The sequence below is a fragment of the Ascaphus truei genome, chromosome 4 (assembly GCF_040206685.1).
Source record: "Ascaphus truei isolate aAscTru1 chromosome 4, aAscTru1.hap1, whole genome shotgun sequence".
Lineage (NCBI taxonomy): Eukaryota > Metazoa > Chordata > Amphibia > Anura > Ascaphidae > Ascaphus > Ascaphus truei.
The window spans coordinates 289,050,770-289,077,933 of record NC_134486.1 but is presented as its reverse complement, the minus strand read 5'-3'; the positions used below and the strand labels follow the sequence as shown (position 1 = coordinate 289,077,933).

The following is a 27,164-nucleotide window of genomic DNA, read 5'->3' as shown; positions in this document are numbered from 1 at the left end:
GATATAATGCGAATACTGTGTCCCCCAAACCCCCCACCAACTTTCGATATTTCCCATGGCTGGAGCAAGGTTAACGGCCCACATTCTAAACCCTAAAATACAGGCTTGTGTGACAGTGCAGTTATGGTGAGAGCACAGCAGTAATCTGCATGCCAGAAAAATGGAAATGAGCACCATAATATGACGTTTGTTAACCCTTTTAGAGGATACAGATTTGTTGGGAATTTCCATCTTCATAGTGCCATGAATATATAAGTAACACACACACACACACACACATATCTCAACCCCGTTATAACGCGATCCGTTACAACGCGAATCTGCTTATAACGCGATGCAAGCGTGGCTCCCAATTTTCGTATTTATGAATACTTTACAACACGATTATTGGCATCTTAAATACTTTATTGTACAATGCATTCAATTGTACATTATTTCTAACGCGATCCGCTTATAACGCGATGCGATTCTTTGGACCCCAAGCACAGCGTTATAAGGGGGTTGAGCTGTATTTAGACAGCGCCTCTAAATGTATACTGCAATGCATGCAGATGAACCCTAATTTTAAAGGGATATATATATTGGTATCAATCTAACAATGAATGAAACTAACTTCATGCTTTTCCAGGACGCCACTCCGTCCAATCTGTTATGGGGATTTCATCAGGGGATCTGGAGGAGGATATCCAATAACAGAGCTGGCGTGGAGCGGCGTCCAGGAAAAGCATGTTGGGGCATGAGTTTACTCACACAACGTTCAAAATTCACTGCTGTTTGTGAGTTTTAAATTGTTATTGTCCCAAATATTAAATTGTATCCACTGGTATCACACTAGGATCGGGCACTTTTTCTTCTCTTTATATATAGATGTACATTATTACTTTTATTATATACATTATTAAGTTGTGTATATATATATACACTCACAACTTAATAATGTATATAATATAATAATGTATATAATAAAAGTAATAATGTACATCTGCAGCAATGTACCGAGTGTTCCTGAGATGGTAACCACATGTGCTTGTATATCAGTGATGGTACTACCAATGTTTATATAAGTCAGTAGTAATCAGCGAGTTCTGTAGATTACTTGCTATGTTCTACGTTCTGTGGAATGGTTGTTGTCGTCGTTTCACTATGTACTAGCCAGCATTCCCAGAATTAACTAAATACAATATCTTGCTATTTTGTACATACTTTTTAGCCAGAATTATATCATGACATGGCTGGCCAGCTTATTTTCTGATAAAATATTGTATTTTCTCCTTTTTTTAACTCCGTATTCCCTCTCTTTTTGCCTAATCTACGAAATGCAAAAAATATAGTGTAATATTGTATACAGTAAACAATACTAAAGTGACTAGTGACACCGAGTTTGAATCAGGGGAACCTGGTTCAATTCCCGGTGTCGGCTCCTTGTGACTTTGGGCAAATTACTTTATCTCCCTGTGCCTCAGACACAAAAAAAAACATAGATTGTTAGCTTCACTCTATGTGTAACCTTGAAGTCACCGAAGTACCATGAATTACCACAACTTTTTTTATTTATATACCTACAGCTCAACTCTGTTGAAAGAAAATGGGTTTTATTTTAGAAATGTTAGCACCATTTATGTTTTAGAGAATACCTATTGGACAAACTCTAAAATAAAGATCACAAGCTTCACCCCAATGCTTAATGACTTTTGAATTTCTCAGATCAATCAGAGTACCAGTACTTTCTTTAAACCCCTTTGACCAATGGTTATATCAGTAGGCGAAGCTAACATGTACAGTAACAGTGACACTAGATAGGGTTTAACACTGCTTTGCATCCTCCTGTGACATGGAGGGGGTTAAATCATTCGGCTATTACATGTTTCCCTAGAGGGAAGCGTTTTCCACAGAAAGAGAAGTGTGAGGACAAGAGGTCCTTCTCTGAAGCTCGAAGGTGGCCAGCTGAGGGGAAATCTGAGGAAGTACTTCTTTTTACAGAAAGGGTGATAGTAATTGGTGGAATAGCCTTCCAACAGAGGTAGTAGGTGCCAATACAGTAAACATGCTTGAGATAGACATAGGAGTATCCTAAAAACGAAAGATAGTTAAGGATCAAATAGGGTCCGAGGTTTTAGAGCAGAAAGGAAAATGGGCAGACAAGGTGGGTCAAGTGGTTCTCATTTGCTGTCAAATGCAATGTTACTAAAATGAGAATAAATGTCCTATTTATATGACAGTATATCGTATCTCTGAACTGAGGCTCGTCTGCATATGTGAGTAGCTGAAAGTATGGAATGCTTATAATGAATGTTCCTGCTGGCAGTTCTGAAGCAGCTTCATTCCCCGTGGGCTGTAACTTATCCATCTAGACACTTGGCACACATAGCTGTTGGCAGCCTGTGACAAGGCTATGTCAAGAGTTGGCAAGAGCCTTAGATAAAAAGGTCCAAAGCCAAAAATATTATTTTTCTCCAAATCCTTGAAAAAGTATATTTTATCTTCTTATTTTCATATTGTTGCTTTTTCATGTAAATAAATGATAAACAAGTGATTGCAGATTACTTTGGCACTAAAGGTGTTAAAAATTGTATTATTAATGCATCACCTTGTCACTGCAAGAGATGGGTTACTTGCACATTGTTCTCATCATTAAAGACCAAATACTATTTCAAAATGTTATAACCACAAGTACAGTTTTCAAAATTTAAAGGAGTTTAGAACAGCTTCAGGTTGTAATTACCTACAGTTTCTGGCAAATACATGGATTTCAGTAGTGAAGGAATGAATTGCCTTTAAATTGTATTTTCATCCAATGTTAATAAAGTGCACTGGGGTGGATTCATACATCATACAAACATTCCACCCTTCATTCCACACAGGGAGCGAGTGACCTGTTGATCAGAAATGTTAATGAATAAAGTAAACGCGTGCTTTATTGTTCTGCCAACCATAAACAGCAGTAATAGTGCGTATTAATTAATAATACAGCATTTAGTAATCACGTTTACTTTTGCTTGCTGGTTTGTTGCTGAGTGTGAAATTCTCTACAGCTAATGTGTACATCAAATTGTTCAAATCTACTATTTGCTTTCACACTGCGTGAAAAATGGAGCCTCAATCTCAAAAATGATGTGGTCCAATAGGAAGCCGCCACAGATCCCTGTTGTCTCGTGTGACACAAGGATTTATATACCAGCCCCTATAACACACGGCCTTGGCTAAATTCACAAACACGCTTCCTTCGCACTTGCACTCGCTCCTCTGAACGTCTTTGGAGTTAATTTCACATTGGCTGAATTTCTGCACTATACATTTCTCCTCTCCTGATCTAACTCTGCTCTCCTTAAGGCCAAACAACACTACTCCCTCATCAACACTTTCAGATTCAATACATGCTGTCTTTTCTCTGTATTTGGCTCTCTCCTCTGACCCTTTCCCATCATCCTGTCTTCACTTCTTCTCAAGCCTTTGCCGATCACTTTAAAGGCAAGGTGGATTCTATCCAGAATGAGATTTCTTGTGTCCCCTCCCCTTCCTCTCTGCTTCTCTCAACACCTCTTTCCTCCATTCTTGACTTCTTTTCTCATGTTACAGAGTTGGAGGTTTCTAAGCTGATTTTCTCTTCTCGTTGAACCACACGCCCTTTCGATCCTATCCCCTCACACCAGAACTCTTACTCTTGACTTAGTTTTCGTACTGCTCACTCAACAGAGACTATGCTCACTAAAGAAAAAACTATTTACTGCGCACCGAATGCAACTATTTATAAACAATAAAAACTAATATAGTTATGTGCTAATATCAAACCAAAAAAGAAGTGATACAATTAAAGTGCACGTAAAGGTTTATGGGAACACAGACTTGTATTCCAAATCAGAGATAATAAGTGAAATATAAATGATAAAAATAAAATATAAAAACCTTTATCATTCATGAAGAGTCTGCAGCCTGTTAGAATGGATGGCTCAAAATCACGCAGGATAGATGTAAAAGAGAAAAATCAAAGCGTACGACTGTGTAAAAAAGTAATTATATTGTGACAATATTAAAGTGTAAATGATTGCACGTACAAGAAAGCTTAGTCAAAAAAGCAGGGCATGTTTAGGGTACATGTTACCACTCAAGAAGTTTATGACTTGCTTCGTGAGGATCCATCAACATACACTCCTTCTGGCCCAGGCAGGAAACCTTAACCCCAGTTGCAGCAAGAGTATCCAATCACGGTTTGTAGCAATGTCAGTTACATAGTACCCACAGGGTTACAGATGAAGAAAGCAATGGAGCAAACTCTCCTACACGATAGATCCACTCCAGCTGGGACCCGTCTGGAAGCAGTGAACCTCCGTCCCGTTGTGATCGTTAATTGGGGCACTGACATCACTTCAGTTGGTCACGAGTCCATACCGGTAAATTCGGTGAACAGCGAAGGATATAAGGTCCCGCAGGCAGCGTATGGAGGGTCCAAAACACGGTGATGATTGCAGGAGTGTGTCCAGTAATAACACACAATCCTACGCGTTTTGTAGCGAACTACTTCGTCAGGGATCCCACCCACAGTGTACTCATCACTTTACAAATGAGACAATGCAGTACAGGGAATTATACAATTATACAATAAGTGCAACAAACAAAATCGGACAATGTAAAAAGGAAATCCCTGAGCTTACAATCTAAGGCTATGGTAACAAAATGTGACATCTTAAAAGCTCCTGACAAAACATTCCCTGAAGTTTATTCATTAAACTGCAATAGTGCCAATTGGGGCACTATCGCACAGAATCGCCTATTGATGTCACTATAGGTGTCTATGTGATAGTGCCCCAATCGACACTATCACAGTTTAACGAATACCCCCCTTAACTCAGAAGCGGATTAAGACTTTGCGAGGCCCTAAACTATGATAAAGATGACCAATTGAAAGATAGTGTGAGAGTCTATTCCTAGAACTTAAACAAAACAGGGACTGTGGATATGAAAACGAAGGAAATAACTAACGAAATCATTATGTTCTTCTGCAAAATATTGTTGATTCACTGTTAGTCTTTTTTTTTTTTTTTTTTTACATGACACAGGTTGCTTTTAACGTACATTCAACTTTTGTTACTAAAGATTCAAACCACTATTGATTTTCTTCTCATTATTTTTTTGCATGAATTGACCCTTTGGACTTGCGGGGTCCCACAAATATATTATAGGTATTTGAAAAAACAAATATTTCTTAGTTTTTGGAGGCCCTAAACTGTAGCTTATATATCTTATACATACTGTAAATCCACAACTGCTCAGAAATGAATGGATTTAGCAACATAAACTGTCACTGTGCTGTGGAACGTGTTTCCTCTATTCATAGCAACTCTAGTCACAGTTTACACAACACATTTTTTTAGATTATTGAAAACACATGTGTTATCGGAGTCTCTGTTGCCCTGTTCCTCCTTAAACTGTAGTTAAAAAGTTGAAGATAACAAGTATTTTTCCAGTGTAACCAGGTCACTGGCATAATAATAATAATAATATGTTACTGTTGTTGTGTGTTCTCTGCCACTCAAACTCACTTTCCGCTCAACTCCCAAAGGAACAATCTTTGAACTTGCAAGCAGAACCTGTAATCTGTAGATTTGTTACACTAAAAAAAATATGATTTTTCTAATAATCTGGAGGTATTTATGTTGCCTGCTTCATGAAAAAAAAAGGAATGTTTTACATCTCATGGGTTTGAGCTATATTTTAAGTTAACCAGGTTGTTTTTTGTCCTTAGCATTTTCCTTGCGTAACCCTCCCTGTCCGGCTCCCTCTGGGGTTACATCAATGTAGTTCTGTTTTGGACATCTGTATAGATTTACCTTCTCAGGGTGTTGTCTGTGGTCGGCTGGGCAATGGAAAAGATGGCCGCCAGGATTTTTCATAGTACAACTTCAATCTTTATTCATGTTCCCATGCTTGGGAACACTGCAGTCACAGTTACAATAAGATTGACATGGCCGTACCTTTTTCTCATCCATACTGCTATCACTCTAAATACATTTCTTCCCATGGGAGGTACATTCACTTGTTAGGCACAGATTATATACTCCTCTTGCTAGCGAGAGTGCGAGCTCTTACCGTGCCGCGCGGCTGCAGCACAAGCGATCCCTGCTCATAGTGCTGGAGACGATGAGGGGGCATAGCGGCCGCGTCATGAAGCTGATTCGCCCTCATTGGCTGAACCAGCTCATGGCAGCCGCCTGAGAAGACAACATATATTGTCTCCTCAAACCGCGTCAACGCGCCTCTTCGCCTGTAGTTATGTTGCACTTGGCTAACTGCTATAGCCAATTACTGAAGTGTGCATGACGCGCATGCAGCAACTCCGCCACTATAAGCTCGGCCTTACTGTTCTGACTTCATCTGGTGGACCGTGCCCCCCTTTTTAGCAACATCCTATTGTTCCCTTTTACTGCCGGCCCTTGCTGAAATACTGGCTTGTTCTGTGTACGTTTCTATTAATCTGCAACCCTGTTGTGGAACTGCGACATCCTCTGGGATAATGAATATTGTAGATGGGAATCCGCTTGTAGGGCTGATCTCCTTACATCCTGGGGCCTTCTCTGCGTTGTCCCTTGTGTCATGTCTTAATGTCCTATCTGGGACCTGTCCTACTCTTATGGCCATACTATGGGATCCTAACACATGGGGCACTATCCCTAAATGAAACACACACAAAATGTGGGCCTGATCTATACCATAACTGTGGGAACATATCCTGTACCTCTACTCCCCGAAGAGCCTATCATCCCACGCTGGGACCTCCTCTCTAGAATATTCCTTCTCCTCTTACACCCCCTGTCACATAGTTCCATGTAATCACATAAGACATACTGTATGGACCCTATCAGTCTCAACTATTAACTCCTTATAGTACTTTATAAAACCAAACCGGGAGGGTGGGGGGGTGGGGGGGAGTGTTACACTTGCATATGATAGTTGTTGAATCATGGAAATGTGAACAGTTTCAAAAACATAAAGCACATATTAAAGCAGCAGATCAAGCAATATCCTACGTGTGTTTTTAAAAAAAAAAAAGAAATCAGTTCTGTACTATGAGAAAATACTTGTAGCATTTAAAAAATGTAAAAAAAAAATGTTTGAAATACATTTTTAATGTTTCTAATGTAGGAAGCATTTCCCAAGTGACAGCCCCTTCCCCTTCTGATAGACTCTGGCTCTTGGCCCCGCCCTCTCTCTAGCAGTGCACCAATTGTATCTAGTAACTACCCAGTCAATCATATTCCAGGACAACATTGCCCACAATGCTGTGCAAGAACTGAATTAAATAGCCCAGAGCAAGCGATTGATTACAGGAGAACAGATCGATCTGCAGCTTAGCTAATCACTTGTCAGTGTGCAGATTGTATTGATGCACATATTGAATGAAAAAATATATATATTATATATATATTAAAAAAAATACGGCAGCTTGAACTGCAGCTTTAAGCGGATTTTTGCCTACAGAAAGTGTTGTTGCTTTTTTTTTTAATCTCTGCTTTTTTCTGAAAACTCATTTGATGCCTGTATTTAAAGTACTGTATTGAAGTGCACACTGCAGAGAAATATGTTGCCAAATCCTCTAGTACTGAATGTGCGTGTGTAAAAACACAAACACTGCTATTTTTTTTAGAAATTGCTGATTCACTAGAGGGGTCAGCAAAAGAATGGAAATGTAATCCAAGTTAAGCATTCTAAGAGTGATTAATAAACTACTTACTCTTATCTGTATATTTATTTTTAAAGCTGAAGATAAAATGTAACCAGTGTCCCGGTAGTAAACTTTACGATAAGCACATCAGCCACGTTGAAGCAACTTTTCCTAAAGATTCTGTCTGCCAAGAATAACTGTCTCGGGTTGACTAATATTCTCCAGTATTTTAAAGCAGAAAGCAACACTGCTCAGTCATTTTATACATTGCAGCGCAGGCACTGCTGCTGCGTTAGTGCATGGAGCACCCGCGTATTCATCTCGAACATACAAACATTTTCAGTAAATTAAAAAGAGGCCACTGAGGCTTAGAAGCAGGAAACTGCGCAGGGGTACTCTTTTTGAAGTGAAACTTCTTTGCTGGCACGAGGGCCGCCAACAGGGGGGGTCTGCTGGGGTTGTCGACCCGGGCCCGGTGAGTCAGGAGGCCCGGCCGTGCCAGTTTCATTAAAAAAAAGTGTAAAAAAAAAATAAATGCCGGCGATCCCCGTGCGCAGCAAAAGTAGGGTGTCTGGCCTTCTGCCTGTGGGCCCGCTCTCCCCGCGGGATAAAGGGGAAGCATCATGGCGAGCCCGCGCACACCAACCCAGGGCCAGCCTCTTGCCCTGGGTAGCACCCGTGGGGACCAGAGGATGGGAATTAGCCCGCCAGTTTCACCCCCCCCCCCCCCCAGCCTACCTCCCGCCCCTCCCCCCCCCCCCAGCCTAGCTCCCATGCTCTTTAAGCCTACACCCCAACACGCCTACCTCCCGCCCCAGGTAGCAGCCGCGGGGATCGGGGGCAGGGGGGAAGCGAGGAAAAAACAATGGACGAAGCATCCGGCAGGCAGGGAAGCAGGAAGCAGCGCCCACCCGGTCAAGGTCAGTCACCCACCCAGGCAGTCACTCAGTCACCCACCCAGGCAGTCAGTTTTTCAGTGTTGGCAGCTCGGCAGAGGGCTCCTGCAACTCCGGTTATCCCCCACGCGCCTGCACAGAAGCAGTGTCATACGGAACTTCTGAAAGTCCACTCCTTTCAGACACAGAGACACACACGCACAATAAATATAGAAGTGCAAATAGCTAAAACAGGGGTTCTAAGTCAAACTTCTTTGCGTTTTGGCAATTAAATTGTGTTTTGATTTTTAGTTAAAAACATCACCATCACAAATACAATTTCTGTGACAAAACAGTGACAATAGACAAAGAAGTTTCACTTAAAATGCGCATGCTCGGGCACACGCACTTTTTTTCATAATTAAATATCGCTGGATCTGCAGTGTCTCTAGATCTAGGACCAGCAGGGTCTCCACCTATGAGCCACACTAAATATTGAATGCCTATCTTTGCACTGTTCTAGTTACTTTTCTGCAAAAGCACTGATGCAGATTAAGGTTCTCTTAAAAGATTTTCTTTTGTCCACCATAAACATTTAGATCCGCTGAACATTCTGTTGCTAGACAGCGAACCCAATGCAATGAAACCAATCTAGCAGTGAACGTATGTTAAGCATCAGCCTGCCAGATGCCTACAATGGATTTTTTAGAATATGTTGTAAAAGGAAATGCTCAGGAAACAGTGATCTAAAAAATGAAAGATGCAACCCAAAAATGAAAAAAGCCTTAAAGCAGCAGTCCAAGTTGCTGTTTAAAAAACAAAAATGTATTTTCCCCTTTAATATGTGCATCAATACCTTCCACACAAAAAGTAATTAGCTAAGTTGCCGATCGGCATAGATTTGGCTTGGGGGTTCATTAAATGGCTGTCAGTGCAGCAGAAGAGGACCAAAGATGCAAAGTTCTGTTGGGAAGATCATGTGACAAGGGGGTCACTTGATACAGCTGGTGCACTGCTTGAGGGGGCAGGCCTAAAAAAGGGGTGTGTCTGGGCCGGTTTAAGAAGAGGAAGGGGATGTCTTTGTAAATGGTTGCTATAGAAACAAATGCTTGTTACATTATAATACATAAAAAATATAATTCAGAGTTGTTTTAAAAAAATGCTACAAGTATTTTCTCATAACACAGAACCGATTTATTAAAAAAAACACATGTAGGATATTGCTTGGTCTGCAGCTGTAAGTTTGTACAGTTGCAAGATTACATGTGTATAAAAATATTATACAAATGTCAGAAGTTGTTGGTACTTATCTTTATATTCCATATACATTGATTCTTCTGTATACTTTCTTGTAGTAACTGAAATGTTTACTTACATTTCAGATGTTTTTGTTTTGTCTTTCCAGTAAATTGTGAACATAATGGAATATTTTTACTAAGCAGTGTACAAGACCCATTATAGCTCATGCAAGTCAATGTGCTGTAAGGTGTCTTCCAGTCTGGGTGTCTTGTGGCAGAAGACTGCTTAGTAAATATGAGTCTCTATTTTTTGTAGATCAATATTTGTGGGTTGTTTCTTGTATTAAAGTGATTGTCATGTTCCTTTGTAGATTAGGTGGTGATGACAACCTATTTGAGGTCAATATGGCTAATGGAGGGTGTGAGGTCCATCGGTTCGATCCAAGCACTAAATCTGCCCATGTCCATGAAAGAGAGCGGCTTTGGCATCATCGTCTATCCATTGATTGGAGGGATCCCAACCCTGCCATTGCAACACATAACTCCCACATCAATACTAAAAAACTGGGCATCATCCTGAATGAATTTGGACATTGGAAGGTAAGAGTAGTACAAGTACAAGTTGTGGCAGTCGTATTGCAGAAATATGCATATAAACACATTCAAGATTAATATGCCCATTCTGTTCATTCATGTTACTGCTGTCCAGCTTTGCGCAGTGTGCAGTAAACAGATAGGGGGCAGAAAAAAAATATGAAAGAAAACCTGGGAACAAGTGCAGGACAGAGAGCACATAGATGTTGGAAGGTGTAGTTACTTAACATTGTTTCCTGCCTTACGTGTCCCACAGGACGGAGCCACACACGGTCACTCTTAACTTCTCATCCATTTTAACATGGACCCCAATAATCTTATGCCTGTCGTAGTACACAGCTTTTCACCACAGCTGATACATTTTTTTAAATTTATTTCTGAAGCAGGGGATCTCCCGAGCTTAAGCCCATTAATTTCAGCTCTGTGGACCCTCTGCTTGCCAGTGCCACATGCAAACTTAAATGTCCTGCATCACGCAGTGCAACTGGAAGCCATGTCAGACATGGTGGCTTCCTATTGGCATGTATAATGTCAGACCTTTAAACCGCCATACTTAGTGCCTAGTCCGGGCTGCTACCAACATGACCCATGGAGGTATCTCAGGAAGCAGGGGTTCCCGAAGTTGAAATGAACAGATTTTAAGGTTTGGAAACTCTCTGCTTCCTACCTGACAGAAAAACATTATCTAGGCAGAAATGTGCATTTAATCTCCAACCTTAACTTAATAAACTATAAAGACAGAGACTCATTATTGATGATAACTGTCAGCCACAACTTTACCTTTAACTCCTCTTTTGTTATTTTTATCTAGATTGCTCAGGTTTTTTTTATAGATCTGGCCCTTGTGAACCATACGTGTGAGAGGCAGGAATTGAGTTTTATTCTAGTTTCCCAAAGGCAAAAATGAATCCACGTTTGCAATGATTATTCGCATGTCCATTACAAATCCTTCCAATATGTATATATCTAGGAGAAATTATGTAGCTGGTGTATAGGATGGCTTCTTCCCTTTGTATGATTCAGACTTTTCTTACCTCGTTTCTTGACATACCAGGATGAGTATTTATTTCACACATATACCCCTTTCCATTACTTCTGTTCCCCTGCCTCTAGGAGATCCTGGAATAGATGTTTGAAAGACAAATAGATCAGCGAAAAAGAAAGCAGGGAGGAATGCTGCATAAGGCTGAGTCCCCGCTGGCGCTGAGTGCGCCAATGCTTGGAGAGAGCTCCAAACATGAGCGCCGGGTGTCCTGGCATTTACGCGCGTGGGGGGTGGGGGGGGTGGGGGGAGAATTGAGCTCACTGGAAAGTTAGTTTTTTTTGTTTACATCGGCGCCGAGCGCGGGTGAGTGTGTGTGCCCGCACACAAACCGCGTGAGCGGGGGACTTACATATATCTATATATATACAAAGTAACCCCGGCAAGCGCCGCCCGCTCAGAACTAGCGGGGACTCAACCTAAGGTAGCTCTAAAAATAAGTCTTTGCTAAAATGTATAAAATCATTCTTGTTGTTGAATGTTTCACTAATCCTTGTTTGAATGGTATTTGGGTCACACATGGAAGCATGTTGCCGACACATACTCCTGTACTGAAGAGTTGTCCAATCTGGAGATCGCACCAAAACATTTCCTCTCTGCAGAACAGAAGGGTGCCTTAAAAAAAAATACAATGTAGCAGGTGTTAACAGTGTAACTTTCTTCTAAAGATTCAATCACCCTTAATTGAAATGTTTTTCTTAGTTGTAATCTTGTGAAAAATGAATGATTTGCTTCTCTCGGGAGCACTAATTTAAAGCAGCAGTTCAAACTGCCGTTTCTTTTTTCCTTCCCATTAATATGTGCATCAATACAATCCACACAATGATAAGTAATTAGCCAAGTTGCTGATCGATCCGTTCTCCTGTGATCGATCAGCGAAGATTTGGCTCAGGGGTTCACTGAATGACTGCAGTGTAGTATTGACTCCGTATCTGTGATTCTGTAAATGGTTGCTGTAGAAACAAAAAAGACTTGTTACATTATAATATATAAAAAATATCAGAGTTTAAAAAAAAAAAAAATTATGCTACAAGTATTTTCTCATAGTACAGAACTGATTTATTTAAAAAATCAAACACATCGGATATTGCTTGGTCTGCAGCTTTAAAACATAGCAGCTACTTATTTGATGTGTGCACTTTGGATATAGAGATATATAGAGATATATAGATTAAAATATGTGTGTGTGTGTGTGTGTGTGTGTGTGTGTGTGTGTGTGTGTGTGTGTGTGTGTGTGTGTGTGTGTGTGTGTGTGTGTGTGTGTGTGTGTGTGTGTGTGTGTGTCTTGCAGAGGTATGAGTGGAATTTGTGGAAAAGCTCATATTTCTGTAAAGTCTTGTGAGGTTTATGCTGTTTATACATTGTAATGTGTAAAAACAAAGCAAGTGGAATGCGTGTGTGTAAACAAAATGTGGTAGTGCGTTTATTATACAAGAAAACAAACTTTGAAATGTGTATAATACCATTTACTGCCTTACTTATGCTGGATATAATGTGCATATTATGTTAATGAGAGTGGCCAGATTATTAGCTTTGCTGATCAGGGTCAGTGGACCCCTGGCGCTACCACAGTAATTTGTATTCTTAGCTGCAAAGTTCCTGAATGTGCTATAATTAAAATGACACAGATAAGCACAGGAATATGATTAGAAGACGTTCAACATATTTATTCTGCATTGTGTGTTGTATTAAGCTCTTTTCTTTTGACAATCTGTTAAATAGAAGGCCAAAAGGACACAGTCAGTCATTCTCACTGATTGGTGATTCATAAAACTAGACAGTTGTGGTACATCTGGGAAAACCACTTTCGCAGTCTCTTGTGACACTACAGCTCAGTAAATGGTGGGACTAGTGATATCTGGTATTCAGCTGTAAGAGCTCATGAATGACTTCCCGAAAAAGAAATACATCATTACAGTGTTTCCAGGTAGTTGGGAGTAAAGCCAAATCAATACTTATGTATAAATGCTGTGTATGTGACATTCATAAGTAAACATGTTATGTTTAGCTAGAGCATTCCTTAATTCATCACTTTTTACTTAGCTGAGTAAAGATGCCTTGTTATTCTAATGAAAAGAAGAATTCTCTGCAGCAATTTGTGTTTAGCTATATTATCATGCATTGTCATTCTATCAGCATCCCTGTAAACAGACATCAGATGTTTCTTCTCAAGAAGTCTCCAAACACAATGTGTCCTTTTTTTTTTTTTTTTTTTTAAACAGATGCAGCTGCAAAGCAAAAGTTTTACTAACTATTAATGTAAAAAACACACACACACGTTAAATGTTACTGGTAATACTTACATCCAACAGAAGAATAGAATAAAATCTTTGAGTTTCTTTATTTTGAAAAAACAAAAACATCCAGTCAGAAAATGCCATTAGTGTTATAGCCCAGGGAGCTGGCATTGCAAGCCGCACAGAGGGGTTATTGAAACGATGCTTAACACACAGGGAGTACGTTCATCCATGTCAACACACCTCCGAATTGTACTAAAGTACAGGCATTCAGTCACATAATGTGATGAAACAAACTAACCCTAACTGTATCCTAAACAATTGCATCCGATCAAGTCAAGACTATAATTGAGAATGGCAAGAAAACCACAGAAAGACAACACTAAAGCCAACATTTCTAAATTACAGCTCTGTATTAACATACTTTTGTTTAGTTCGTACTGTTTGCAGTCAAATGTAAGTACAAAGCGTGAGACATTTAGCTCAAATCAAGAAAACCTGTTTGGAACTGGAACCGGAACTATTGAACCGTTAAGAAAATCATACATACAAAAAAAAATGCAAAATTTTATTTATATAAACAAACATATAAATACATTAATAAATACGTTACTGGTGCATATAACAAGGCACCCAACCAAATAATAAAACCTACTTAAAAAGACTTTTAAAAATGAAATAAAATACAATTAAAAGTCTAATTTGGAAAATAAGGTTGATCAATCAGTATGTGGCCTAGATTACAAATACCAATCTTTAGTCGCATCCAAGACTTGTCTGAGGAATGGAGTCAGTTCCACCAATTCATTGAATCCCTTTGGGTATTTTAACTCAGTTCAATAGAGCACACGGCTCAATTAAAAAAAAAATTGAGCGAACATTGGAGGATCTTAAAATTAGATCCTGTTTTGGGTCCACTAATTAAATCCAAACCAGATGTGGTCTTTAGGAAGGTCCAAAACCTGAAGGGGCTCTTGGCCCCCAAGTCAGGTCAAAACTGAACCATTGACACCATTACTTAAACATTTTCAAGATGTTCATAAATGCGATCCAAGCTCTTTGAAATTTATGGGGATTGAATGTATTCCAAGATCAGCTAGACAGGGTGATAGAGATCTATTCTTGCTGAAAAAAGAACAATTTTGGATATACACTTTTGAGTCAAAATACCCAAATCCTCAGATAAGTCTTGGATGTGACTCAAGATTGGTATTTGTAATCTAGGTCACATACTGATTGATCAACCTTATTTTCCAAATTTATATTTAATTGAATTTTGTTTCATTTTTAAAAGCATTTTTTAGTAAGTTTATTATTTGGTTGGGGTGCCTTGTTATATGCACCAGTAACATATTAATGTATTTGTTTGTTTATATAAATATATTTTTGGATCTTAAATATATTATATATATATATATATATATATATATATATATATATATATATATATATATATATATATATTTATTTTTTCCTGCATTTGTTGTGTTTTCGTATTTGTATTGATTCAAAATTTTGTTCAAACATTTGTGTGTGTACACACACACACACAAAAAAGAACCAGCGCTTGGCAATGAAACAAATCAAATACTAATAAATGCATGTAGTGAAGACTAAGGTTAACAAACAGATGACAGCTCAACAAGGAATGAACCAATTCCTCAATGCAAACAATATACAAGTTTGTAACCATTTGCTGCAGCTAGTTCCGTCATTTTAGCTTATATATGCATTGTTTTATTATTGTTATAGGATCACATTTCCAATTTGATCTGTTCTCTCATTGTGTTTTTATTAAATTGTATTCATATACATATTATTCTTACCACAGGATTGTGCGCTCACTTTTTTCTTGACCGATACTTAATGCGCATGAGCAGCCTCTAACGTGATGACCTGACGAAGCACGCTGTTGCGAAACGCGTAGAGGTCACGAGAGGCTGTTCTGCGCACTTACCCATTAGCTGGAACGGAGCAACCAGGAAGCACCCGCGGAGGGAAGCTCTGCTGTGTGTTCGTGCAGTCCGGACTTTTTCGCGCGTACACCGGCTACCTGCTGTCGCTTGTGGTTAGTATCTGTGCCCCTCATTGTGGTCACTAAATCGGGTTATTCATAGAACTTCCAATACGATTGTTTGATTTGATTAACTTGGGTTTTGTTTCGTGTTTTTATGTTATGCTTCACAGAAGCTAGTACTGTGTCAGTGTCCCCTTATGTGGAAATGTCCATGTATTTTATGTAATACTTATATGTATTTTTTTTCAAATGTAATTCATTTAATTAATGAGTTGTAGTTATTATTTATTGTGATGCATTGGTTATTGTGGTCTTGTGACCAGATATTAAAGTTGCTATATTTTAAATCTAATCCGTGGTGCTCATTGTGTGCATTGTTTTTTGTCTGTCTTTCTGGGAGCTCCTTTGGGAGTTCTCTACTTTAGGAGTGTATGAGGAGTGACTACTTGCGTGCAAAGGTGCAACCGGATTACCCTAGCTGATTTTATAGGACAGCACGAGCGCAGAAACTTTGCTGTTTGCCAGAAATATAAACTAATTTACTAGTTTTAATGATTATGCATTAAAAAAAAATAGCAGCTCTAATTGCAGTTTGCAAACGTTGTGCACAGATTTATATCGGGTCACTATTCCCAGTTTGCAGTCATGGACTGTAGCCTTAAAGCAGGATTCCCACCGAACAAGCACATGACACAGCTCGTAGTGCAGGTACAGGGCTCGTTGCCCTAATGGATAACAAACTAGAAATACAGTAAGTCTAGTGGTTAGGACAACAATGCTAGAGTTCATCTATTATTGTGTAACGTAATGGAGAATGAATGATTTAAAGCATTTTATCTCAGAGTATTAGGTAATACTGTATATCTTTATTTGTATATCTCCATTAATGTGGTTTGGAATTTTTCTTTATTACATGGCTTTCACCACCGCTCCCCAGTAGTCTTGAGTATCCATTAATGTACATAGCCCTTCACAGCAGTAATACACGTGACATAATATAAATAACAAATAACACAATGGGAAGAAGTGCTTCAGACATAAAAGTAACATTTAGGAAGAGTCCCTGCCCCAAAGAGCGTACAAACTAATTGCTATGTAGGAAGAATGTACAGAGACAGTAGGAGGGTGTTCTGTTAAGTGCATCTGCAAGGGGCTCAAGGTCGATGTATGATGGGTATAGTATCAGCCACAGAGCTACTCATGCTTCGTCAAGGCGGTGGGTTTTCAGATGGGTCTTTAAAGGTGACTAGACAGGATACTAGTCAGATATTGAGGAGAAGGGCATTCCAGAGGTGTGGGGCAGTCAGTGAAAAAGGTTTAAGGCGGGAGAGGGCGTTAGACACAAGAGGTAGAGAGAAAACACCCTTGAGCAGAACGCAAGTCGGGATGGTGTATAGCAATAAATTAGGACTGAGAAGTAAGGAGGGGCAGAAGAGTGTAAAGCCTTAAAAGTGAGGAGGAGATTGATAGGAAGCCAGGAGAGGGATTTCAGCAGGGGAGATGAGATCCATTTAGGAAAGAGTAAGGCGGAGTCCATGCTGCCGAAGACCGCACGGCGCGATCAAATTGCCTTAAGGCATTGATCAGGCCCATAGACCGTGCACGACAGCAGGAATGAGAGCGCGTTGCGTGAGGAATCAGTTGAAACTGATTTCTATGCGCGACGGGCAGGTCATGTGAGCGGTTCGCCCAATGAGAGCGAACCAGCTCTGTGACGTCACAGACATGCCCGTACACGCCCCTCGAAGGTGCATCTACCATGTCCTGAAAACGCACCCGCTTTACAGGGGTGACGTTATGCACGCGCACGCCTCTGCGTGGATGAAGGCTGTATGGACGCAGCCTAAAGTGATTCTGGTAGCAGCGTTTAGCATAGATTGTAGGGGAAACAGGTGAGAGGCAGGAAGGCTGGACAGCAGGAAGTTACAGTATTCGAGACGAGCGAGAATAAGGGCCTGTGTCAGTTTTAGCAATAGAACACAGGAAAGGGCATACATTTGTAATATTGCGGAGGGAAAAAAAATTGCCGGTTGTAGCTACATTTTGAATGTGAGAAGTTGAGTGTGACCCTTAGGCCTAGGACATAGTGCAATCAGCGTCGCTGAGGCGGGCTGAGCCACACTGAACAGATGCACAAAGCCCCTGCACCTGTAATCAGCGCGGCTATAGTTTCTCCCTCCGCATGCGCGCTGATGCGTGCGGAGGCTGAGAAACTTCCCCGAGACAGGCAGTTTTGAAATTTGCCACTCGGGGAAGCGGAGGAGCGGTCACGTGACCACTCCCATCCAATGGGAGTGGGGGACTAGCCCCGCCTCCTGGCATGCCCCCGCTCCGCCCCCGCCTCCGCCCCCTGAGCTCGCTCACTGCCTCGCCTGCAAGGACAGGAAAAGCCCCATTTTCAGCAGGCGAGGCAGAGCAGGAGCGCGCTCCCAACACACTATGTCCCAGGCCTTACACAGCGTGCTTGTGATACTGGGTGTATGATAGTGCTTCCAACAGTAATGTAAGAGGTAGAAGTAGGGCCAGGTTTGGGAGGAAATATGAGCAGCTCTTTTTTTTGACATATTAAAGATTCAGTCGGCGGCAAGCCACCCTGGATGATATAGTGGAGACATTCAGAAACTTTGGTCTGTACAGCAGGTCTAACTAAGGTCAGCGGTTGAAAAGCAAATGTGCCATCAGCATAGAGGTGACATTTGAACCAAGAGATGTGATCAAATCACCTAGATTGTGTATCAAGAGAAAAGAGAAGAGGTCCCAGGACAGAGCCCTGGGGTACTCCCGCAAAGAGATAGAGGAGTTCGCAAAAGAGACATTGAAAGTACAATGGGAGGGGTAAGCGGATATCCAGCATAGAGCTGTTATGGATACCAAGAGTATGGTTCGCAGTATCAAATGCTGCAGAGAGGTAGAGTAATATGAGCAGAGTAGTGACCTTTGTCTTTGGCAGCATGGAAGTAATTCGTTATTTTAGTGATGGCTGTTTCAGTGGGGTGAGCAGTGCGGAAGCCAGATTGTAGAGGGTCTAAGAGAGAATGAGAAAATGGAGCAAGGGACAGAATACAAGACGTTCAAGGAGTTAAGAGGCAAAAAGCAGGAGGGAGACAGGTCGATAGTTAAAAAGACAGGTAGGGTCAAGCTTGCTTTTTTTGAGTAATGGCATAACGGTTTCATGTTTGAAAGAGGAGGGAAAGGTACCAGAGTAGGAGGAGGAGTTAAAAATGTGTGCGAGGGTAGGGATTGTAGTAGGAGCAAGCGGTTTTCGGAGATGGGAGGGAATGGGGTCAAGAGGGCAGGTGGTAGAGGGAGAAGAGGAGATCAGCAACAATACCTCCTCTGTGACAGCGAAAAGAGAGGGGGCGGGAGAAATGTCCTGATGTATGGATTCCACCTTTTTCTTGAAATAGTCAGCAAAGTCCTGAGGTAAAATGGTGGAATTTAGATTTCGGAACTCGGAACTTAGATTTCGGAACTCGGAACTTAGATTTCGGAACTCGGAATTTAGAACTCGGAACTCTGAACTCGGAATTTAGATTTCGGAACTCTGAACTCGGAATTTAGATATCGGAACTCGGAACTCGGAATTTAGATATCGGAACTCGGAATTCGGAATTTAGATTTTAGAACTCGGAATTTAGATTTTAGAACTCGGAATTCGGAACTCGGAATTTAGATTTTAGAACTCGGAATTTAGATTTTAGAACTCGGAATTCGGAACTCGGAATTTAGATTTTAGAACTCGGAACTCAGAATTTAGAACTCGGAATTTAGAACTCGGAACTCGGAATTTAGATTTCTGAACTCGGAATTTAGATTTCGGAACTCGGAATTTAGATTTCTGAACTCGGAATTTAGATTTCTGAACTTGGAATTTAGATTTTGGAACTCGGAATTTAGATTTCGGAACTCGGAATTTAGATTTCGGATCTCGGAATTTAGATTTCGGAACTCGGAACTCGGAATTTACATTTCGGAACTCTGAACACGGAATTTAGATTTCGGAACTTGGAATTTAGATTTTAGAACTCGGAACTCGGAATTTAGATTTAAGAACTCGGAATTTAGATTTCGGAACTCGGAACTCGGAATTTAGATTTCGGAACTCGGAATTTAGATTTCGGAACTCGGAATTTAGATTTCGGATTAAGATTTGAGAACTCGGAATTTAGATTTTAGAACTCGGAATTCGGAACTCGGAATTTAGATTTTAGAACTCGGAACTCGGAACTCAGAATTTAGATTTTAGAACTCGGAACTCGGAATTTAGATTTCGGAACTCGGAATTTAGATTTCGGAACTCGGAATTTAGATTTCGGAACTCGGAATTTAGATTTCGGAACTCGGAATTCGGAACTCGGAATTTAGATTTTAGAACTCGTAACTCGGAATTTAGATTTCGGAACTCGGAATTTAGATTTTAGAACTCGGATTTTAGAACTTGGAACTCTGAATTCGGAACTTAGATTTTAGAACTCGGAACTCGGAATTTAGAACTCGGAATTCGGAACTCGGAATTTAGATTTTAGAACTCGGAATTCGGAACTCGGAATTTAGATTTTAGAACTCGGAACTCGGAACTCAGAATTTAGATTTTAGAACTCGGAACTCGGAATTTAGATTTCGGAACTCGGAATTTAGATTTCGGAACTCGGAATTTAGATTTCGGAACTCGGAATTCGGAACTCGGAATTTAGATTTTAGAACTCGTAACTCGGAATTTAGATTTCGGAACTCGGAATTTAGATTTTAGAACTCGTATTTTAGAACTTGGAACTCTGAATTCGGAACTTAGATTTTAGAACTCGGAACTCGGAATTTAGAACTCGGAATTTAGAACTCGGAATTTAGATTTTAGAACTCAGATTTCGGAATTTAGATTTCGGAACTTGGAATTTAGATTTTAGAACTCGGAATTTAGATTTTAGAACTTGGAATTTAGAACTCGGAACTCGGAATTTAGAACTCGGAATTTAGAACTCGGAATTTAGAACTCGGAACTCAGATTTTAGAACTCGGAATGTAGAACTTGGAATTAAATTTTAGAACTCGGAACTCTGAATTCGGAACTTGGAATTTAGATTTTAGAACTTGGAACTCTGAATTCGGAACTTAGATTTTAGAACTCGGAACTCGGAATTTAGAACTCGGAATTTAGAACTCGGAACTCGGAATTTAGATCTAGATTTTAGAACTCGGAACTCAGGAACTCGGAATTTAGATTTTAGAACTCGGAACTCGGAATTTAGAACTCGGAATTTAGAACTCGGAACTCGGAATTTAGATTTCGGAACTCGGAATTAGATTTTAGAACTCCGATTTTAGAACTCGGAACTCGGAATTTAGAACTCGGAACTCGGAATTTAGATTTTAGAACTCGGAACTCGGAATTTAGAACTCGGAATTTAGAACTCGGAACTCGGAATTTAGAACTCGGAATTTAGAACTCGGAATTTAGAACTAGGAATTTAGAACACGGAATTTAGAACTCGGAATTTAGATTTTAGAACTCAGAACTCGGAATTTAGAACTCGGAATTTAGAACTCGGAATTTAGAAACTCGGAACTTGGAATTTAGATTTTGGAACTCGGAATTTAGATTTCGGAACTCGGAATTTAGATTTCGGATCTCGGAATTTAGATTTCGGAACTCGGAACTCGGAATTTAGATTTCGGAACTCTGAACACGGAATTTAGATTTCGGAACTTGGAATTTAGATTTTAGAACTCGGAACTCGGAATTTAGATTTAAGAACTCGGAATTTAGATTTCGGAACTCGGAACTCGGAATTTAGATTTCGGAACTCGGAATTTAGATTTCGGATTAAGATTTGAGAACTCGGAATTTAGATTTTAGAACTCGGAATTCGGAACTCGGAATTTAGATTTTAGAACTCGGAATTCGGAACTCGGAATTTAGATTTTAGAACTCGGAACTCGGAACTCAGAATTTAGATTTTAGAACTCGGAACTCGGAATTTAGATTTCGGAACTCGGAATTTAGATTTCGGAACTCGGAATTTAGATTTCGGAACTCGGAATTTAGATTTCGGAACTCGGAATTTAGATTTTAGAACTCGTAACTCGGAATTTAGATTTCGGAACTCGGAATTTAGATTTTAGAACTCGGATTTTAGAACTTGGAACTCTGAATTCGGAACTTAGATTTTAGAACTCGGAACTCGGATTTTAGAACTCGGAATTCGGAACTCGGAATTTAGATTTTAGAACTCGGAATTCGGAACTCGGAATTTAGATTTTAGAACTCGGAACTCGGAACTCAGAATTTAGATTTTAGAACTCGGAACTCGGAATTTAGATTTCGGAACTCGGAATTTAGATTTTAGAACTCGGATTTTAGAACTTGGAACTCTGAATTCGGAACTTAGATTTTAGAACTCGGAACTCGGAATTTAGAACTCGGAATTTAGATTTTAGAACTCAGATTTCGGAATTTAGATTTCGGAACTTGGAATTTAGATTTTAGAACTAGGAATTTAGATTTTAGAACTTGGAATTTAGAACTCGGAACTCGGAATTTAGAACTCGGAATTTAGAACTCGGAATTTAGATTTCGGAACTCGGAATTTAGATTTCGGAACTCGGAATTTAGATTTCGGAACTCGGAATTCGGAACTCGGAATTTAGATTTTAGAACTCGTAACTCGGAATTTAGATTTCGGAACTCGGAATTTAGATTTTAGAACTCGGATTTTAGAACTTGGAACTCTGAATTCGGAACTTAGATTTTAGAACTCGGAACTCGGAATTTAGAACTCGGAATTTAGAACTCGGAATTTAGATTTTAGAACTCAGATTTCGGAATTTAGATTTCGGAACTTGGAATTTAGATTTTAGAACTAGGAATTTAGATTTTAGAACTTGGAATTTAGAACTCGGAACTCGGAATTTAGAACTCGGAATTTAGAACTCGGAATTTAGATTTCGGAACTCGGAATTTAGATTTCGGAACTCGGAATTTAGATTTCGGAACTCGGAATTCGGAACTCGGAATTTAGATTTTAGAACTCGTAACTCGGAATTTAGATTTCAGAACTCGGAATTTAGATTTTAGAACTTGGAATTTAGAACTTGGAATTTAGAACTCGGAATTTAGAACTCGGAATTTAGAACTCGGAATTTAGAACTCGGAACTCGGAATTTAGATTTCGGAACTCGGAATTTAGATTTCGGAACTCGGAATTTAGATATCGGAACTCGGAATTCGGAACTCGGAATTTAGATTTTAGAACTCGTAACTCGGAATTTAGATTTCGGAACTCGGAATTTAGATTTTAGAACTCGGATTTTAGAACTTGGAACTCTGAATTCGGAACTTAGATTTTAGAACTCGGAACTCGGAATTTAGAACTCGGAATTTAGAACTCGGAATTTAGATTTTAGAACTCAGATTTCGGAATTTAGATTTCGGAACTTGGAATTTAGATTTTAGAACTAGGAATTTAGATTTTAGAACTTGGAATTTAGAACTCGGAACTCGGAATTTAGAACTCGGAATTTAGAACTCGGAATTTAGAACTCGGAACTCAGATTTTAGAACTCAGAACTCAGATTTAGAACTCGGAATTTAGATTTTAGAGCTCGGAACTCGGGACTCGGAATTTAGATTTTAGAACTCGGAATTTAGATTTTAGAACTCGGAACTCGGAATTTAGAACTCGGCATTTAGAACTCGGAAATTAGAACTGGGAACTCGGAATTTAGAACTCGGAATTTAGAACTCGGAACTCGGAATTTAGATTTCGGAACTCGGAATTTAGATTTCGGAACTCGGAATTTAGATATCGGAACTCGGAATTCGGAACTCGGAATTTAGATTTTAGAACTCGTAACTCGGAATTTAGATTTCGGAACTCGGAATTTAGATTTTAGAACTCGGATTTTAGAACTTGGAACTCTGAATTCGGAACTTAGATTTTAGAACTCGGAACTCGGAATTTAGAACTCGGAATTTAGAACTCGGAATTTAGATTTTAGAACTCAGATTTCGGAATTTAGATTTCGGAACTTGGAATTTAGATTTTAGAACTCGGAATTTAGATTTTAGAACTTGGAATTTAGAACTCGGAACTCGGAATTTAGAACTCGGAATTTAGAACTCGGAATTTAGAACTCGGAACTCAGATTTTAGAACTCGGAATGTAGAACTTGGAATTAAATTTTAGAACTCGGAACTCTGAATTCGGAACTTGGAATTTAGATTTTAGAACTTGGAACTCTGAATTCGGAACTTAGATTTTAGAACTCGGAACTCGGAATTTAGAACTCGGAATTTAGAACTCGGAACTCGGAATTTAGATCTAGATTTTAGAACTCGGAACTCAGGAACTCGGAATTTAGATTTTAGAACTCGGAACTCGGAATTTAGAACTCGGAATTTAGAACTCGGAATTTAGAACTCGGCACTCGGGACTCGGAATTTAGATTTCGGAACTCGGAATTAGATTTTAGAACTCCGATTTTAGAACTCGGAACTCGGAATTTAGAACTCGGAACTCGGAATTCCGGAATTTAGAACTCGGAATTTAGATCTCGGAACTCGGAATTCGGAATTTAGAACTCGGAACTCGGAATTTAGAACTCGGAATTTAGAACACGGAATTTAGAACTCGGAATTTAGATTTTAGAACTCAGAACTCGGAATTTAGAACTCGGAATTTAGAAACTCGGAACACGGAATTTAGATTTTAGAACTCGGAATTTAGAACTCGGAACTCGGAATTTAGATTTCTGAACTCGGAATTTAGATTTCGGAACTCGGAATTTAGATTTCTGAACTCGGAATTTAGATTTCTGAAATTGGAATTTAGATTTTGGAACTCGGAATTTAGATTTCGGAACTCGGAATTTAGATTTCGGATCTCGGAATTTAGATTTCGGAACTCGGAACTCGGAATTTAGATTTCGGAACTCGGAACATAGATTTCGGAACTCGGAACTTAGATTTCGGAACTCGAACTCGGAATTTAGATTTTAGAACTCGGAATTTAGAACTCGGAACTCGGGACTCGGAATTTAGATTTCGGAACTCGGAATTAGATTTTAGAACTCCGATTTTAGAACTCGGAACTCGGAATTTAGAACTCGGAACTCGGAATTTAGATTTTAGAACTCGGAACTCGGAATTTAGAACTCGGAATTTAGAACTCGGAATTCGGAATTTAGAACTCGGAATTTAGAACTCGGAATTTAGAACTAGGAATTTAGAACACGGAATTTAGAACTCGGAATTTAGATTTTAGAACTCAGAATTTAGAACTCGGAATTTAGAAACTCGGAACACGGAATTTAGATTTTAGAACTCGGAACTCAGAATTTAGAACTCGGAATTTAGAACTCGGAATTTAGAACTCGGAATTTAGAAACTCGGAACACGGAATTTAGATTTTAGAACTCGGAATTTAGAACTCGGAACTCGGAATTTAGATTTCTGAACTCGGAATTTAGATTTCGGAACTCGGAATTTAGATTTCTGAAATTGGAATTTAGATTTTGGAACTCGGAATTTAGATTTCGGAACTCGGAATTTAGATTTCGGATCTCGGAATTTAGATTTCGGAACTCGGAACTCGGAATTTAGATTTCGGAACTCGGAACATAGATTTCGGAACTCGGAACTTAGATTTCGGAACTCGAACTCGGAATTTAGATTTTAGAACTTGGAATTTAGATTTTAGAACTTGGAACTCTGAATTCGGAACTTAGATTTTAGAACTCGGAACTCGGAATTTAGATCTCGGAATTTAGAACTCGGAACTCGGAATTTTGATCTAGATTTTAGAACTCGGAACTCAGGAACTCGGAATTTAGATTTTAGAACTCGAAACTCGGAATTTAGAACTCGGAATTTAGAACTCGGAACTCGGGACTCGGAATTTAGATTTCGGAACTCGGAATTAGATTTTAGAACTCCGATTTTAGAACTCGGAACTCGGAATTTAGAACTCGGAACTCGGAATTTAGATTTTAGAACTCGGAACTCGGAATTTAGAACTCAGAACTCGGAATTTAGAACTCGGAATTTAGAACTCGGAATTTAGAACTAGGAATTTAGAACACGGAATTTAGAACTCGGAATTTAGATTTTAGAACTCAGAATTTAGAACTCGGAATTTAGAAACTCGGAACACGGAATTTAGATTTTAGAACTCGGAACTCAGAATTTAGAACTCGGAATTTAGAACTCGGAACTCGGAATTTAGATTTCTGAACTCGGAATTTAGATTTCTGAACTCGGAATTTAGATTTCTGAACTTGGAATTTAGATTTTGGAACTCGGAATTTAGATTTCGGAACTCGGAATTTAGATTTCGGATCTCGGAATTTAGATTTCGGAACTCGGAACTCGGAATTTAGATTTCGGAACTCTGAACACGGAATTTAGATTTCGGAACTTGGAATTTAGATTTTAGAACTCGGAACTCGGAATTTAGATTTAAGAACTCGGAATTTAGATTTCGGAACTCGGAACTCGGAATTTAGATTTCGGAACTCGGAATTTAGATTTCGGAACTCGGAATTTAGATTTCGGATTAAGATTTGAGAACTCGGAATTTAGATTTTAGAACTCGGAATTCGGAACTCGGAATTTAGATTTTAGAACTCGGAATTCGGAACTCGGAATTTAGATTTTAGAACTCGGAACTCGGAACTCAGAATTTAGATTTTAGAACTCGGAACTCGGAATTTAGATTTCGGAACTCGGAATTTAGATTTCGGAACTCGGAATTCGGAACTCGGAATTTAGATTTTAGAACTCGTAACTCGGAATTTAGATTTCGGAACTCGGAATTTAGATTTTAGAACTCGGATTTTAGAACTTGGAACTCTGAATTCGGAACTTAGATTTTAGAACTCGGAACTCGGATTTTAGAACTCGGAATTCGGAACTCGGAATTTAGATTTTAGAACTCGGAATTCGGAACTCGGAATTTAGATTTTAGAACTCGGAACTCGGAACTCAGAATTTAGATTTTAGAACTCGGAACTCGGAATTTAGATTTCGGAACTCGGAATTTAGATTTCGGAACTCGGAATTTAGATTTCGGAACTCGGAATTTAGATTTCGGAACTCGGAATTCGGAACTCGGAATTTAGATTTTAGAACTCGTAACTCGGAATTTAGATTTCGGAACTTGGAATTTAGATTTTAGAACTCGGATTTTAGAACTTGGAACTCTGAATTCGGAACTTAGATTTTAGAACTCGGAACTCGGAATTTAGAACTCGGAATTCGGAACTCGGAATTTAGATTTTAGAACTCGGAATTCGGAACTCGGAATTTAGATTTTAGAACTCGGAACTCGGAACTCAGAATTTAGATTTTAGAACTCGGAACTCGGAATTTAGATTTCGGAACTCGGAATTTAGATTTCGGAACTCGGAATTTAGAACTTAGATTTTAGAACTCGGAACTTGGAATTTAGAACTCGGAATTTAGAACTCGGAAATTAGAACTGGGAACTCGGAATTTAGAACTCGGAATT

The 27,164-nt window shown here is 39.4% G+C and overlaps 1 protein-coding gene across 4 annotated transcripts in view; it reads left to right on the top strand.

The window, feature by feature from the left end:
* Window positions 1–27,164, top strand: part of METTL24 (methyltransferase like 24) — a 156,506-nt gene that overhangs the window by 72,126 nt on the left and 57,216 nt on the right. For 3 of the 4 annotated variants that reach the window (XR_012801121.1, XM_075597611.1, XM_075597610.1), the window contains exon 4: window positions 10,142–10,370. Coding sequence is in view for 3 of the 4 variants with exons in the window: in XM_075597611.1 (XP_075453726.1) it covers window positions 10,142–10,370 (229 nt within the window). In the remaining variant the exon portion in view is untranslated. The remainder of the gene's footprint in view (window positions 1–10,141; window positions 10,371–27,164) is intronic. The other variant, XM_075597612.1, reaches the window with a different exon arrangement.